General features: G+C 40.1%; 1 protein-coding gene across 1 annotated transcript in view; it reads left to right on the plus strand.

Moving 5' to 3' along the window:
• Positions 1 to 12,608, plus strand: part of TM2D1 (TM2 domain containing 1) — a 44,188-nt gene that overhangs the window by 14,150 nt on the left and 17,430 nt on the right. The window contains exons 3-4 of the mRNA XM_032136763.2: positions 1,944 to 2,052; positions 9,555 to 9,646. Coding sequence (XP_031992654.2) covers positions 1,944 to 2,052; positions 9,555 to 9,646 — 201 coding nt within the window. The remainder of the gene's footprint in view (positions 1 to 1,943; positions 2,053 to 9,554; positions 9,647 to 12,608) is intronic.

Here is a 12,608-nt window from a genome sequence, read left to right on the forward strand (position 1 = left end):
TCTGAAAGTGCTGGGATCACAGGCTTGAGCCATTGAGCCACCACGCCTGACCACCCTTAGTTTTATTTAAATGGTTCTCAGTTTTATTGAATCTGTGCGTTTTATTATAAACACCACCTTGTTTTAGAAATTCCCATGCATTAAATAAATACAATTTATGGAGTAATGTAGTTAGAACTATCAGTAACCTGACAAATAGGTGTAGAAGTCATTATAGGGTTTTTTTTTTTTTTTAAACCATCATTTTCTCAGTGTACTATTCTAGCCTAAAAGAGGACAGTGATTTGTTGGAAATCTTAGGATAATTATAAAAGATAGAAAATACAGGCCGGGCGCGGTGGCTCACGCTTGTAATCCCAGCACTTTGGGAGGCCGAGGCGGGCGGATCACAAGGTTAGGAGATCGAGACCACGGTGAAACCCCGTCTCTACTAAAAATACAAAAAAATTAGCCGGGCGTGGTGGCGGGCGCCTGTAGTCCCAGCTACTCAGAGAGGCTGAGGCAGGAGAATGGCGTGAACCCGGGAGGCAGAGCTTGCAGTGAGCCGAGATTGCGCCACTGCACTCCAGCCTGGGCGACAGAGCGAGACTCCGTCTCAAAAAAAAAAAAAAAAAAAAAAAAAGAAAATACTATCTTTCTTTCCTAATCAAACTCTAGTTTCTCTATGTTTTTACTTTGATTATTATACACAGTTTTATTTTAAAAAATCTGTAATTCTTGATGCTAAACATAGAGGTAAGCTTTTTCTGAAACTGATCTAAAAGTATTAGTACTTTTCAGTCTTAAAAGGTTGATTTATTGAATACCTACTATATACTGTGCCTTCTGCCAGGTACTTTTATATATTTAATTCTTACAATGGTACTGTGAGGTGGGTAGTCATATATGTGTGTGTGTGTGTGTGTGTGTGTGTGTGTGTATATATTTTTTTTTTTTTTTTTTGGGGACAGGGTCTTGCTCTGTCATCCAGGCTGGAGGGCAGTGGCACAATCACGGCTCCCTGCTATGTCTGCCTCTCAGGCCCAAGTGATCCTCTCACCTCAGCCTCCCAAGTATCTGGCACCACAGGCACAAGCCACCATGCCTGGCAAATTTTTGTGTTTTTTTTTAGAGATGGGGTGTCGCCATGTTGCCCATGCTGGTCTTGAACACCTAATCGGCCCACCTCAGCCTCCCAAAGTGCTGGGATTACAGGCATGAGCCACTGCACTCGGCCCTTTGGTACTATTTTTACCTATAAAGAATTGAAGGTTCTGAAAGGAGCAATGTCCGAATAGGTTGTTCTCATTCCAGAGGTCTTGTTCTTTACACTATGAGGTTATAAAGCTGTTAAGGCAGTGCTTGCCTGGGTCTATAAGTGTTACTTCCTCTTATTATGTCATCTGGGTTATGAGGAAGGATCAAGATTGCTTAAATTCTGAAATAATCTATATCAAATCCCAGAGGGAATTAAGAAACAAATACATTTAGAATCAATGAAAATAATTTATGGCAGCAGTTATCTATAATAGTTGATATATGCTAAAAATACAAACTCAGATTATGTTAAAATAATTTAATAGATAAATTGCCCAACGAATTACCAACAAAAATTTGAGAGGTATTCTTAATTCTAGAGATGAAGTAAAGGGCAGTAATATTGTGCAATTCTTCCCTTGGTACCTTTATCAGAGGCAGGAGATTGAATTATAGATTGGCTATGCATCTAATCCAGTGTGGCAACTCTTATATTTTTGTGTTAAGAGACTACTCTACAATTTTATATTTATCTTGCATGTAAGTACATACGTAATGTCACTTTTCCCACCTAAAATTAAAGACTTGTGTCATGTTTTATTGGGAGGTAGTTTGTTACAACATATTTGCTAGTCTTAGAACAATTACATACTGTTTCCCCAGAAAAAAAAAAAAAATAACAGTTTCTTGACTTTTTCTGCCTTCAGTTTCCTGTTTTCCAGCACCCAACATAACTTGTAAGGATTCCAGTGGCAATGAAACGCATTTTACTGGGAACGAAGTTGGTTTTTTCAAGCCCATATCTTGCCGAAATGTGTAAGTACATTACTGAAACTTAAATTTTCAATTACTTGCCTATATTATGTCTTGATTGCATGAAGAGATGAGATAATTTATGGGGACTGTCTTGAAAATGTATCTTTTATCTTTTTGCTTGTGTCGAAAACCTTTATTTTAAGTGTTTGTTTTTTGGTTTTTGAGGTAAGGTCTTGCTTAGTCACCCAGGCTGGAGTGCAGTGGTATGATCACGGCTCACTTCAGCCTCGACCTCCCAGGCTCAAGCAATCCTCCCACTTCAGTCCCGTAAGTAGCTAGACTACAGGTTTGTGCCACCATGCCTGGCTAATTTTTAGTTTTTTTGTAGAGATGAGGTCTCCCTATGTTTCCCAGGGCTGGTCTCGAATTCCTGGCCTGACATGATTCTCCTGCCTCGGCCTTTCAAAGTGCTAGGATTTACAGGCATGAGCCACCACACCCAGCCAAGTGTGTATTTTTTTTATAAATGCAATTCACCAATCAGGTAGAGCTGAGTAGTCCAGTATGTGGGACAAATAAAGACTATAAATGGTCTCATGCCATGTTAATTCAGGTCAGTTAGTTTATGCCACTAATTGAGTTATGAAAAAATTGTCTTCAAAATATGGGAGATTTCTAGAGTACAAATAGCAATTGTGTACCTATTGTATCAGAAAAATGCTAAGTTTTTGCACATAAAGGGCATCTTAAACTTGGTTTTATTCTTTGTAATAAATATGGATGATGAATGGTAATGTTAAACAGAATTCAGAAGTTATCAGTTTGGCTAGCTGGACACAGTAGTATACATCTATAGTCCTAGCTACTCAGGAGGCTGAGGCCAGAGGAGCCTGGAAGTTCACGTTCAGCCTGGGCAGCATAGTGAGACACTGTCTTTTATAAAAACAACAGCAAAAATGATCAGTTTGGGATAGTAAGACAAATGGCTTTCTTTTGTTAGGAATTCCTCTATTTAAAGGACTTTTAGGCCTAGGGTGGTGGCTTACACTTGTAATCCCAGCACTTTGGGAGGCCAATTCCAGGAGAATCACTTGAGGCCAGGAGTTGGGGACCAACCTGGGCAAAGTAGGGAGACCCTGTCTCTACAAAAAATACAAAAAGTAGCCCAGTGAGGTGATGCTTGCCTGTGGTCCTAGCCACTGGGAGGCTGGGGTGGGAGAATTACTTGGGCCCAGGAGTTTGAGGTTGTAGTGAGCTGTGATTGCAGTAACAGAGTGAGACCCTGTCTCTAAAAAACTTAAAATTAAAAATTTTTTAAAAAGGACTTTTAAGTTTGATTTCTCTTTCTGTTAAAGCTTATTATTCATTCTTATATTCCTGCTTTGTACTAAAACATGATTCAGTGTTATCTGTTTTTAATTGTTGGCATTATATTTTCAACCTAAAACTGTATATTGTTACATTCTATTTGATGGCACTTAGTTTTGGTTGTTTCAAGAAATAAGCCACTGTACAGATGAAATGAACCTTAAAAAGGAAAAAGACAAAAAAAGAAATAAGCCACCATTAGACTATTGCTACAAGTTGTTAGAATTCTTAGCAAGAACTCTTAGCATTCTTTCTTTCCTTTTGACCCTACCTCATTGAGTTAATGAGGGGCTTTTGATTCTATCTTGCTGTATAATCCTAAACCTACCACTGATCTTGGGTTCCAAGATTTCGCATTAGTCAAGTAAAAATTATTAAAAAGGAATAGTTTCCAATGTACTTAGATATGGTTTCACTTTTTTTTTTCTGTTACAGAGGTAAGTTTAAAAAATAGGGTTTAGTTAATATCTAAATTTATAGATATTTCTACCTCAAACATTCTAAACAACTAATGTATTAAATGCTGGTCCAAGATATAGGTTATAGTAAGAAAATCATCTGTTGAAAACAGCTAACCACTCAGGCTGGAACTTACAGGTTTATATTATTGGTAATGCTAATACCAGAATGGTCTGTTACTTAATTTCCAAGTTAATGCTGATTTTTCTTTCGGTGTCTCAAAATGGATTAGGCTGCATACAACTGAGCTACACTAATCATACTCATAAGCATTTTTTATTATTTTTTTTTGAGACAGAGTCTTCCTCTGTAGCCCAGGCTGGAGTGCAGCGTCACAATCATGTCTCATTGCAGCCTCAACCTTCCAGGTTCAAGCCATCCTCTCATCCCAGCCTCCCAAGTAGCTGGGACTACAGGTGCATGCCCCAAAGCTCAGCTAATTTTTGTATTTTTTAGTAGAGATGGGGTTTCACCATGTTGCCCAGGCTGGTCTCGAACTTCTGGGCTCAAGCGATCAGCCTGCCTTGGGCTCTCAAGGTGCTGGGATCACAGGCATGAACCACCGTGCCTGGCCCTTATAAGATATTGATATCAATTATGATAAGAAATATAACCATCAGGGAAACCAGATATTCCAAGGCTACTGGCCAGCTTATTCCCTTCTTACAATAAAGTTTACTATTTCTTTTTCTTTAAGACAGAGTTTTGCCATTGTTGCCCAGGCTGGAGTGCAATGGTGTGATCTTGGCTCACTGCAACCTCCGCCTCCCGGGTTCAAGCGATTCGCCTGCCTCAGCCTCCCAAGTAGCTGGGATTACAGGCATGGGCCACCACGCCCCGCTAATTTTGTATTTTTAGTAGAGGTGGGGTTTCTCCATGTTTGTCAGGCTGGTCTCAAACTCCTGACCTCAGGTGATCCACCAGCTTCGGCCTCCCAAAGTGCTGGGATTACAGGTGTGAGCCACCGCACCCGGTCTAAGTTAACAATTTCAAGACAGAATTTGTGGCTTGGCGTGGTGGCTCACGCCTATAATCCCAGCACTTTGGGAGGCCAAGGCAGGCGGATTGCTTGAGCTCAGGAGTTTGAGACCAGCTGGGCAACATGGTGAAACCCCATCTCTACCAAAAAATAAAAAAGTTAGCTGGTGGTGCATGTCTGTAGTCCCAGCTACTTGAGAGGCTGAGGTGGGATGATGGTTTGAGCCTGAGAGGCAGAGGTTGCAGTGAGTTGAAATCATGGCTACTGCATTGGTGACAGAACCAGATCCAGTCTCAAACAAATAAAAGAAAAAGAATGAGCATTGCTCAACAGAACAACGGGAGTTAGACTGATGGGTAATTTTGATGGTAAGAGTGGCAAAGCTAAGATAACCTGATAAATAATTTTGCTTTATTGGGATATTAGGTATGTGCCTACCAAAAGGCTGCTGTGCAGCTACTGAATAAAGACTCAGCGATACATTCTTATTCATTAGGTGTCCCTTTTCCAGTTTCATATTTTCTTTGTACTCCTGTTAGCATATTGTTTTTCAAACTATATGTAATAGTTTGATACTTGATTAAAATTTCATCTTAGTATTACAAACATTCTATAATGTATTCTCCAGAAACTGAAGTCTGGTAACCATGCCTGATTGATGACCAAGCCACCCACCTATTTACACTGGCCATCTATGTTAGTATTACATCATAGCTTCATTTGGGTTAACTTGGAGGTCTGGGTGGTGGTGGTGAGGCCATAGTTGTTCCATGCAGTCATGAATGGGCCTTGCTCCTTTCGTCTTGTGGCTTTGCTTTCTGTAGTCCTTAGAGTCCTTTCCACTAAGCCAGCAGATGGGAAAGAGGAGAGGGAAACCTTTGTAGGAGTATTTTATGGGCCAGACTTGGAAATGGTGTACACTTCCATCCTCCTTCCACTGGCCAAAACTCAATTATGGCTGTATTTAACTGCAAGGTGAACTAGCAAATGTAGGTTAGCTGTATATTCATAAGAAAAAGAGAAATGAGACGGGCGCAGTGGCTCACGCCTGTAATCCCAGCACTTTGGGAGGCTGAGGCAGGCAGATCGCTTGAGGTCAGGAGTTCAAGATCAGCCTGGCCAATATGGTAAAACCCCGTTTCTACTAAAAATACAAAAATTAGCTGGGCTTGGTGGTGCGTGCCTGTAATCCCAGCTACTCAGGAGGCTGAGGCATGAGAATCGCTTGAACCTGGAAGGTGGAGGTTGCAGTGAGCCAGGATGAAGATTGTACCACTGTACTCCAGCCTGGGCAACAGAGAAAGAGAAATGGCTCGGTGAATAACTAATCTCTGCTATACCACCAGTTTTCAGATTATTCTTTAGGGTGATTTACTTACATAGATAATTGCTTTTCTGATTTCATTTCCCTTCCCAGCCAAGCTTTTTGAAAGTTGTTTTGATAATACTTATCTGTTATGAGATTTTCTGTCTAATGCAGTATGGCTTTTGGCCATGCTGAGATTCAACAGCAATCTTTGTCAATATATCAAAGGAATGTTTATAGTCCATATCTTAATCTTTCTACAGCATTTGGCTATTCCCTTCTTTCTCTCTCCTTCTCTCTCTCTTTTTAATATAGAGACAGGGTGTCACTATGTTGACCAGGCTTTGCTGTCTCAAATTCATGGCCTCAAGTGATCCTCCCACCTCAACCTCCTAAAGTGCCGGTGTTACAGGTGTGAGCCACTGTGCCTGCTGTTTCTTTTCTTAAAATACTTTCTTGGCTTTCTTAAAATACTTTATTGGCTAGACCCAGTGGCTCAGCCTGTAATGCCAACACTTTGGGGACCAAGGTGCGTGGATCACCTGAGGCCAGGAGTTTGAGACCAGCTTGGCCAACAAGGTGAAACCCCATCTCTACTAAAAATACAAAAATTAGCCAGGAGTGATGGTGGGCACCTGTAATCCTAGCTACTCAGGAGGCTGAGGCAGGAGAATCGCTTGAACCCGGGAGGTGGAGGTTGCAGTAAGCTGAGATTATGCCATTGCACTCCAGCCTGGGTGACGAGTGAAACTCCATCTCAAAAAAAAACATACATATATATATATATATATATGTAAAGATTGGCCAGGTGCAGTGGCTCATGTCTGTAATCCCAACACTTTGGGAGGCCAAGGCCCGCAGATCACTTGAGGTCAGGAATTTGAGACCAGCCTGGTCAACATGGTGAAATTTTGTCTCTACTAAAAATAACAAAAATTAGCTGGGCGTGGTGGTGCACGCCTGTAATCCCAGCTACTTGGGAGGCTGAAGCAGGAGAATCGCTTGAACCTGGAAGGTGGAGGTTGCAATAAGCTGAGATCGTGCCATTGCACTCCATCCTGGGCAACAGAGTGAGACTCTGTCTCCAAAAAAAAAAAAAAAATTATGTGAAACATATATATACGTATATATAATATATACTAGTATATTATATATTATATATAGTAATATGTCATATAATATATAACACTACCATCTTATATTAAATATATAATATAATATTTAATATAAAATATATTACCATCTTCATATATAATATATAAAATATAATTGTATATATTTTAGATCATATATAATATATATAAATATGGTAATATTCATTAGGCACAACAGTGGGAGAGCTGGGCACAGTGACATGTGCCTGTAGTCACATGCCACTGTGTCCAGCTCTCCCTTTGTTTTTTTTCTTTTTTCTTTTTTTTTGGAGACAGTCTTGCTCTGTCACCCAGGCAGGAGTGCAGTGGTGTGATCTTGGCTCACTGCAACCTCCATTTCCCAGGTTCAAGCGATTCTCATGCCTCAGCCTCCCAAGTAGCTGGGACTACAGGCATGCACCACTACTTTGTATTTTTAGTAGAGATGGGGTTTTACCATGTTGGCCAGGTTGGTCTCAAACTCCTGGCCTCAGGTGATCCAACCGCCTCAGCCTCCCAAAGTTTCTGGGCCTGGCCCCATTGTTTCTTAAGCTCTCTAATATCTAAAATATATTACCATCTTTATATATGTTACATATATATATATGGCCTAAAATTGAATTGAATTGAATATCAATATATTAACTATCTTTATTATATATGTAAGGTCTAAAATTGAATTGGACCAGGCATGGTGGCTCATGCCTGTAATCCTAGCACTTTGGGAGGCCGAAGCAGGTGGGTCACTTGAGGCCAGGAATGAGACCAGCCTGGCCAACATGGTGAAACCTCATTTCTGCTAAACATACAAAAATTAGCCAGCTGTGATGGTACCTGCCTGTACTCCCAGGTACTCAGGGGGCTGAGGTGGAAGAATCACTTGAACCTTGGAGGCAGAGGTTGCAGTGAGCCGAGATCATGCCACTGCACTCCAGCCTGGGCAACAGAGTGAGATTCCATCTCAAAAAAAAAAAAAAAGAAAGAAAATTGAATTGAATATCAATATATTACCATCTTTATATATATTATATATATAAGGTCTAAAATTGCATTTGTTTCTTTTTCTTCAAATCCTTTCCTCCTTCGTCTCATTGAATGGCACCGGTTCTACCCAGTTTCTTAAGCAGAAACTTTGGATTCATTACTTATTTTTTATTATTTTTTTGAGACAGAGTCTCACTCTGTTGCCCAGGCTGGAGTGCAGTGGTGCAATCTTGGCTTACTGCAACCTCTGCCTCCTGGGTTCAAGCGATTCTCCTGCCTCCGCCTCCCGAGTAGCTGGGATTACAGGTGCCTGCCACCATGTCCAGCTAATTTTTGTATTTTTAGTAGAGACTGTTTCACTCTGTTGGCCAGGCTGTTCTCAAACTCCTGACCTCAGGTGATCCACCTGCCTCGGCCTCCCAAAGTGCTGGGATTATAGGCGTGTGCCACCGCGCCCATCTTGGAGTCATTCTCGACTTCTCCTTTTCCCTCATTTCCCACATGTGCCTGTTTGCTTCTGCCTTGTTAGTATTTCCCAATTTTGTTCACTTCTTTCTCCCACTGTTACTGCCCATTAGATTTCAGCGTTAGTTTTTGCATTGCCTTCTAAATTATTTTTCTGCTTCTAGTTTGGTGCCCTATTCCATTGTAGATGGGGTGCTACTGCCCTCAGCATAAAGTTTGACATCCTTATAATGTTAGACACATAAACAGCATCTCTGGGCCACTTACTACTTTTTCTAACTCCCTACAAATATGCAATGCAGTGCAATACACACACACACACACACACACACACACACACACACACACACGAAAGAGGATTACGAGCAGGGATCTTACATGATGAAATTTGACTTCAAAATGATAGTTCTGGCTGTCTCTTTTGCCTGTGACACTCTTTCCTCAAAGCATGGCATGGCCATCTCACTCACTTCCCTCAGGTCTCTGTTCAAATATCACCTTCTCAATGAGGCCTACTCTTACCACTCCATTTAAATGGCTCCTGGCATTCTACACAGCCTGCTCTACTTTTTTTTTTGTTCTTAACATTTATGACTTTCTAACATAGTATATAATTTACTTTTTAAATATATTTGTGTTTATTGCTTGTTACCACTAGCCTGTAAGCTCCACAGGGATAGGGATCTTTGTTGCTTTTATTCATTAATATATTCCAATAGCCTAGAATAGTGCGTGACACACAGTAGGCATCCAAAAAACATTAATGGAGTGAATGAATGAACCAATTAACAAATAAGTAGTAGTTAATAATTTTTTTTCTAAAATGTTCACGTTGGAAATAGGATACTCAGATCTTAATTTTTTGCAGAAATGGCTATTCCTACAAAGTGGCAGTCGCATTGTCTCTTTTTCTTGGATGGTTGGGAGCAGATCGATTTTACCTTGGATATCCTGCCTTGGGTGCGTATGTTTCATTATAAAAAAATCCTTATGAAACCTACATTTTAGTTCATTGTAGGTGTTCTTACAGATTAAATCTCTGTGTATTTATTATAAGTTCTATATAATGGGAGTTCAGTAGTTAACATTCTTCTGTGAGTATAGAGCTATCAGTTAGCCCAACGGTTCAGCTTAGGTAAGAAATACTGACTTTTCCTATGTTTTCACCTTTATGAAAACACACACAAGATAGTGGAGGCATTTACTTAAGATAGTAGACTGGAACTGTCACTGCTAGTGCTGGGCACACACTGGTTGTTTAGTAAATGTTTTATGAATAAATGTACATCCTCTACCACTCCAAAAAATATTTCCTTCTGCCCAACTCTCTTTCACCATTGCCCTGGGATTAGAAACTATGCACTTCTTTCAGAACAAGTTGGGGTTGGAACTTTGGTGACCAGTTTGAGCTGGGGTGGGAGCCTGACTTCTATCACCCTTAGCTCCCCTTTCTATATCTTCCTTCCGGCTGTAATCACATTTACCATAGTTACTAATGCTTATGAAAACTGTTTACATTTTACGATAGCTTTTGTTTAAACAGTACTTTCACATGCCTGCCCTTATTGAAGCCTTACAACCCTCTGAGTTTATCATCCTCTTTAAATCCTCTTTAACACGTAAGGAAACTGTCACCAAAGAGGTTAAGGGATTTACTGAGTCTAGAGGCTTTCCTTTATTCTGTGACATATTTGTTGTTATCATCTTTGTTTTATGGATAGGAAAATTGTCACGAGATTAAGAGATTTACCCAAGGACACTCAGCTAGTGACCTCAATTTGAACCCAAATTTTCTGGCTCCAGAGATCATGCTTTATTTACTGTAGTACTCTGCTTCTATATTAGCCCTTCACTGAGCAAATTTAAAGTTTTTGAATGCTCTGCCTTCTAGCTAGCAAAGCTAACCTTATTTCTTCCATGTTGCTACCCACAAAAGATCAAAGAGAAGTCTTCACTGTGGGGTTGATGGTAGGTATATTTCTGACAGGTGTACTAAAACTCAGTGTTGTAAGTTCCTAAGTAAATGTCATAAAGTACTATATATATTTTCTTATTTAATTAAACATACATTCAACATTTAAATAACTAAGTGATATGGAAATAATGATGAAGGTCACAGTGTATATTGGTTAAAAATAAAATAAACATGTTAGTAGGCCAATTTATGGTACAGCGCTGTAACAGAACCATAACAAAGTGCTGTGAGAGTACGGAAAAGGGACTGATGCAGTTGACTGAAGGAAGTTCTTAGATGTGGTGACATTTATGCTAGGTTTTGAAGGATGAAAAGATTACAGAGGTTGAAGGCATTGCAGGGAACAGCATGTGTAAAGCATATAGGTGTACACCGAGAGATTAGGGGATAATTTAGCTGATCGTGTAGGAAGAACAATGCAGGAGGTGACACTGCCTAGAGAGGTAGTCTATGGTCCGATTATAAAATGCTTTGAGTATCTTGCTATGGAGTTGGGTCATTTAGGTATCAGAAGTTATCCTTTTAGGTATCAGAAGCAATAAAATATTTTTTCTTTTTCTTTCTTTTTTTTTTTTTTTTTTTTTGTGACAGGGTCTCACTGTGTTGCCCAGGCTGGAGTGCAGTGGTGCGATCATGGCTCACTGCAACCTCGACCTCCTGGGCTCAAGGTATGCTCCGTCCTCAGCTCCACCCCGAGCAGCTGGGACTACAGGCATGTACCACCACGCCTGACTTATTTTGGTATTTTTTTGTAGAGAGGGGATTTTGCCGTGTTGCACAGGCTGCTCTTGAACTCCTGGGCTCAAGCTGTCCTCCCACCTCAGCCTCCCAAAGTGCTGGGATTACAGGGATTAGCCACAGTGCCTGGCCAATATAAAATTTTTAAATATTTTAAATAAATTTTAACTTCTTTTAAGAATCCAAGGTTAAGGAATTTAGGCATTTTTATTTTAAATGATCACTGCCTTAAAAAAAATTCTTAACTACGTAATACAATGTTGACTGCAATGAAAGTAATTATAGACAACATCTAAAATTCAATTTTTTGCTGGGTGCAGTGGTGTGTGCCCATAGACTTAGCTATTCAACAGGCTGAGGTGGGGGGATTGCTTGAGGCCAGGAATTTGAGGCCAGCAGAGACAACATAGTGACATAGTGAGATCCCATTTCTACAAAAAAGAAAAAAGAAAAAAAAATCCCATTTTACAACTAACCTTACTTAATCTTTCTTCGTGGTTATGAAAAGCAGTGGTCTTACTTATATATAGCTTTTTTTTTTTCCTTCATAGTGCTAATTATAAATCTGTTAGCTTCAGGGACTTGTTTATTCATTCATTTTAGTCTTCCTCTGGAATGTACATTTTTTTTTTGTTTTTTTTTTTGTTTGTTTTTTTGAGGTGGAGTTTCGCTCTTGTTGCCCAGGATAGAGTGGAATGGTGCGATCTCGGCTCACTGCAACCTCCGCCTCCTAGGTTCAAGTGATTCTTCTGCCTCAGCCTCCTGAATAGCTGGGATTACAGGCATGCGCCACCATGCCCAGCTAATTTTGTATTTTTAGTACAGACAGGGTTTCTCCATGTTGGTCAGGGTGGTCTCGAACTCCCAACCTCAGGTGATCCGCCTGCGTTCGCCTCCCAAAGTGTTGGGATTACAGGCGTGAGCCACTGCGCCTGGCCTGGAATGTACATTCTTAAAGGCAGAGGCCTTATCTGTCTTATGCAAGTTGGTATCCTGAACAGAACTTGACAGACAGTAAGACTCTGATAAATATTTGTCATATGAATATCAAAAAAACTAGAAACAGGCTAAATGTTCAGTAGGGAGGAACTGTCTCAATAAATTAAGGTGCAGTGTGTAACACAACAGAATACTACGCAGCCATTTAAAACAATGACATGGAAATATGTTTATTGGGAAAGTAATGTAATAACACCCACAACAGAATAA

This window comes from Hylobates moloch, unplaced genomic scaffold, assembly GCF_009828535.3.
Source record: "Hylobates moloch isolate HMO894 unplaced genomic scaffold, HMol_V3 SCAFFOLD_18, whole genome shotgun sequence".
Taxonomy (NCBI): Eukaryota; Metazoa; Chordata; class Mammalia; order Primates; family Hylobatidae; genus Hylobates; species Hylobates moloch.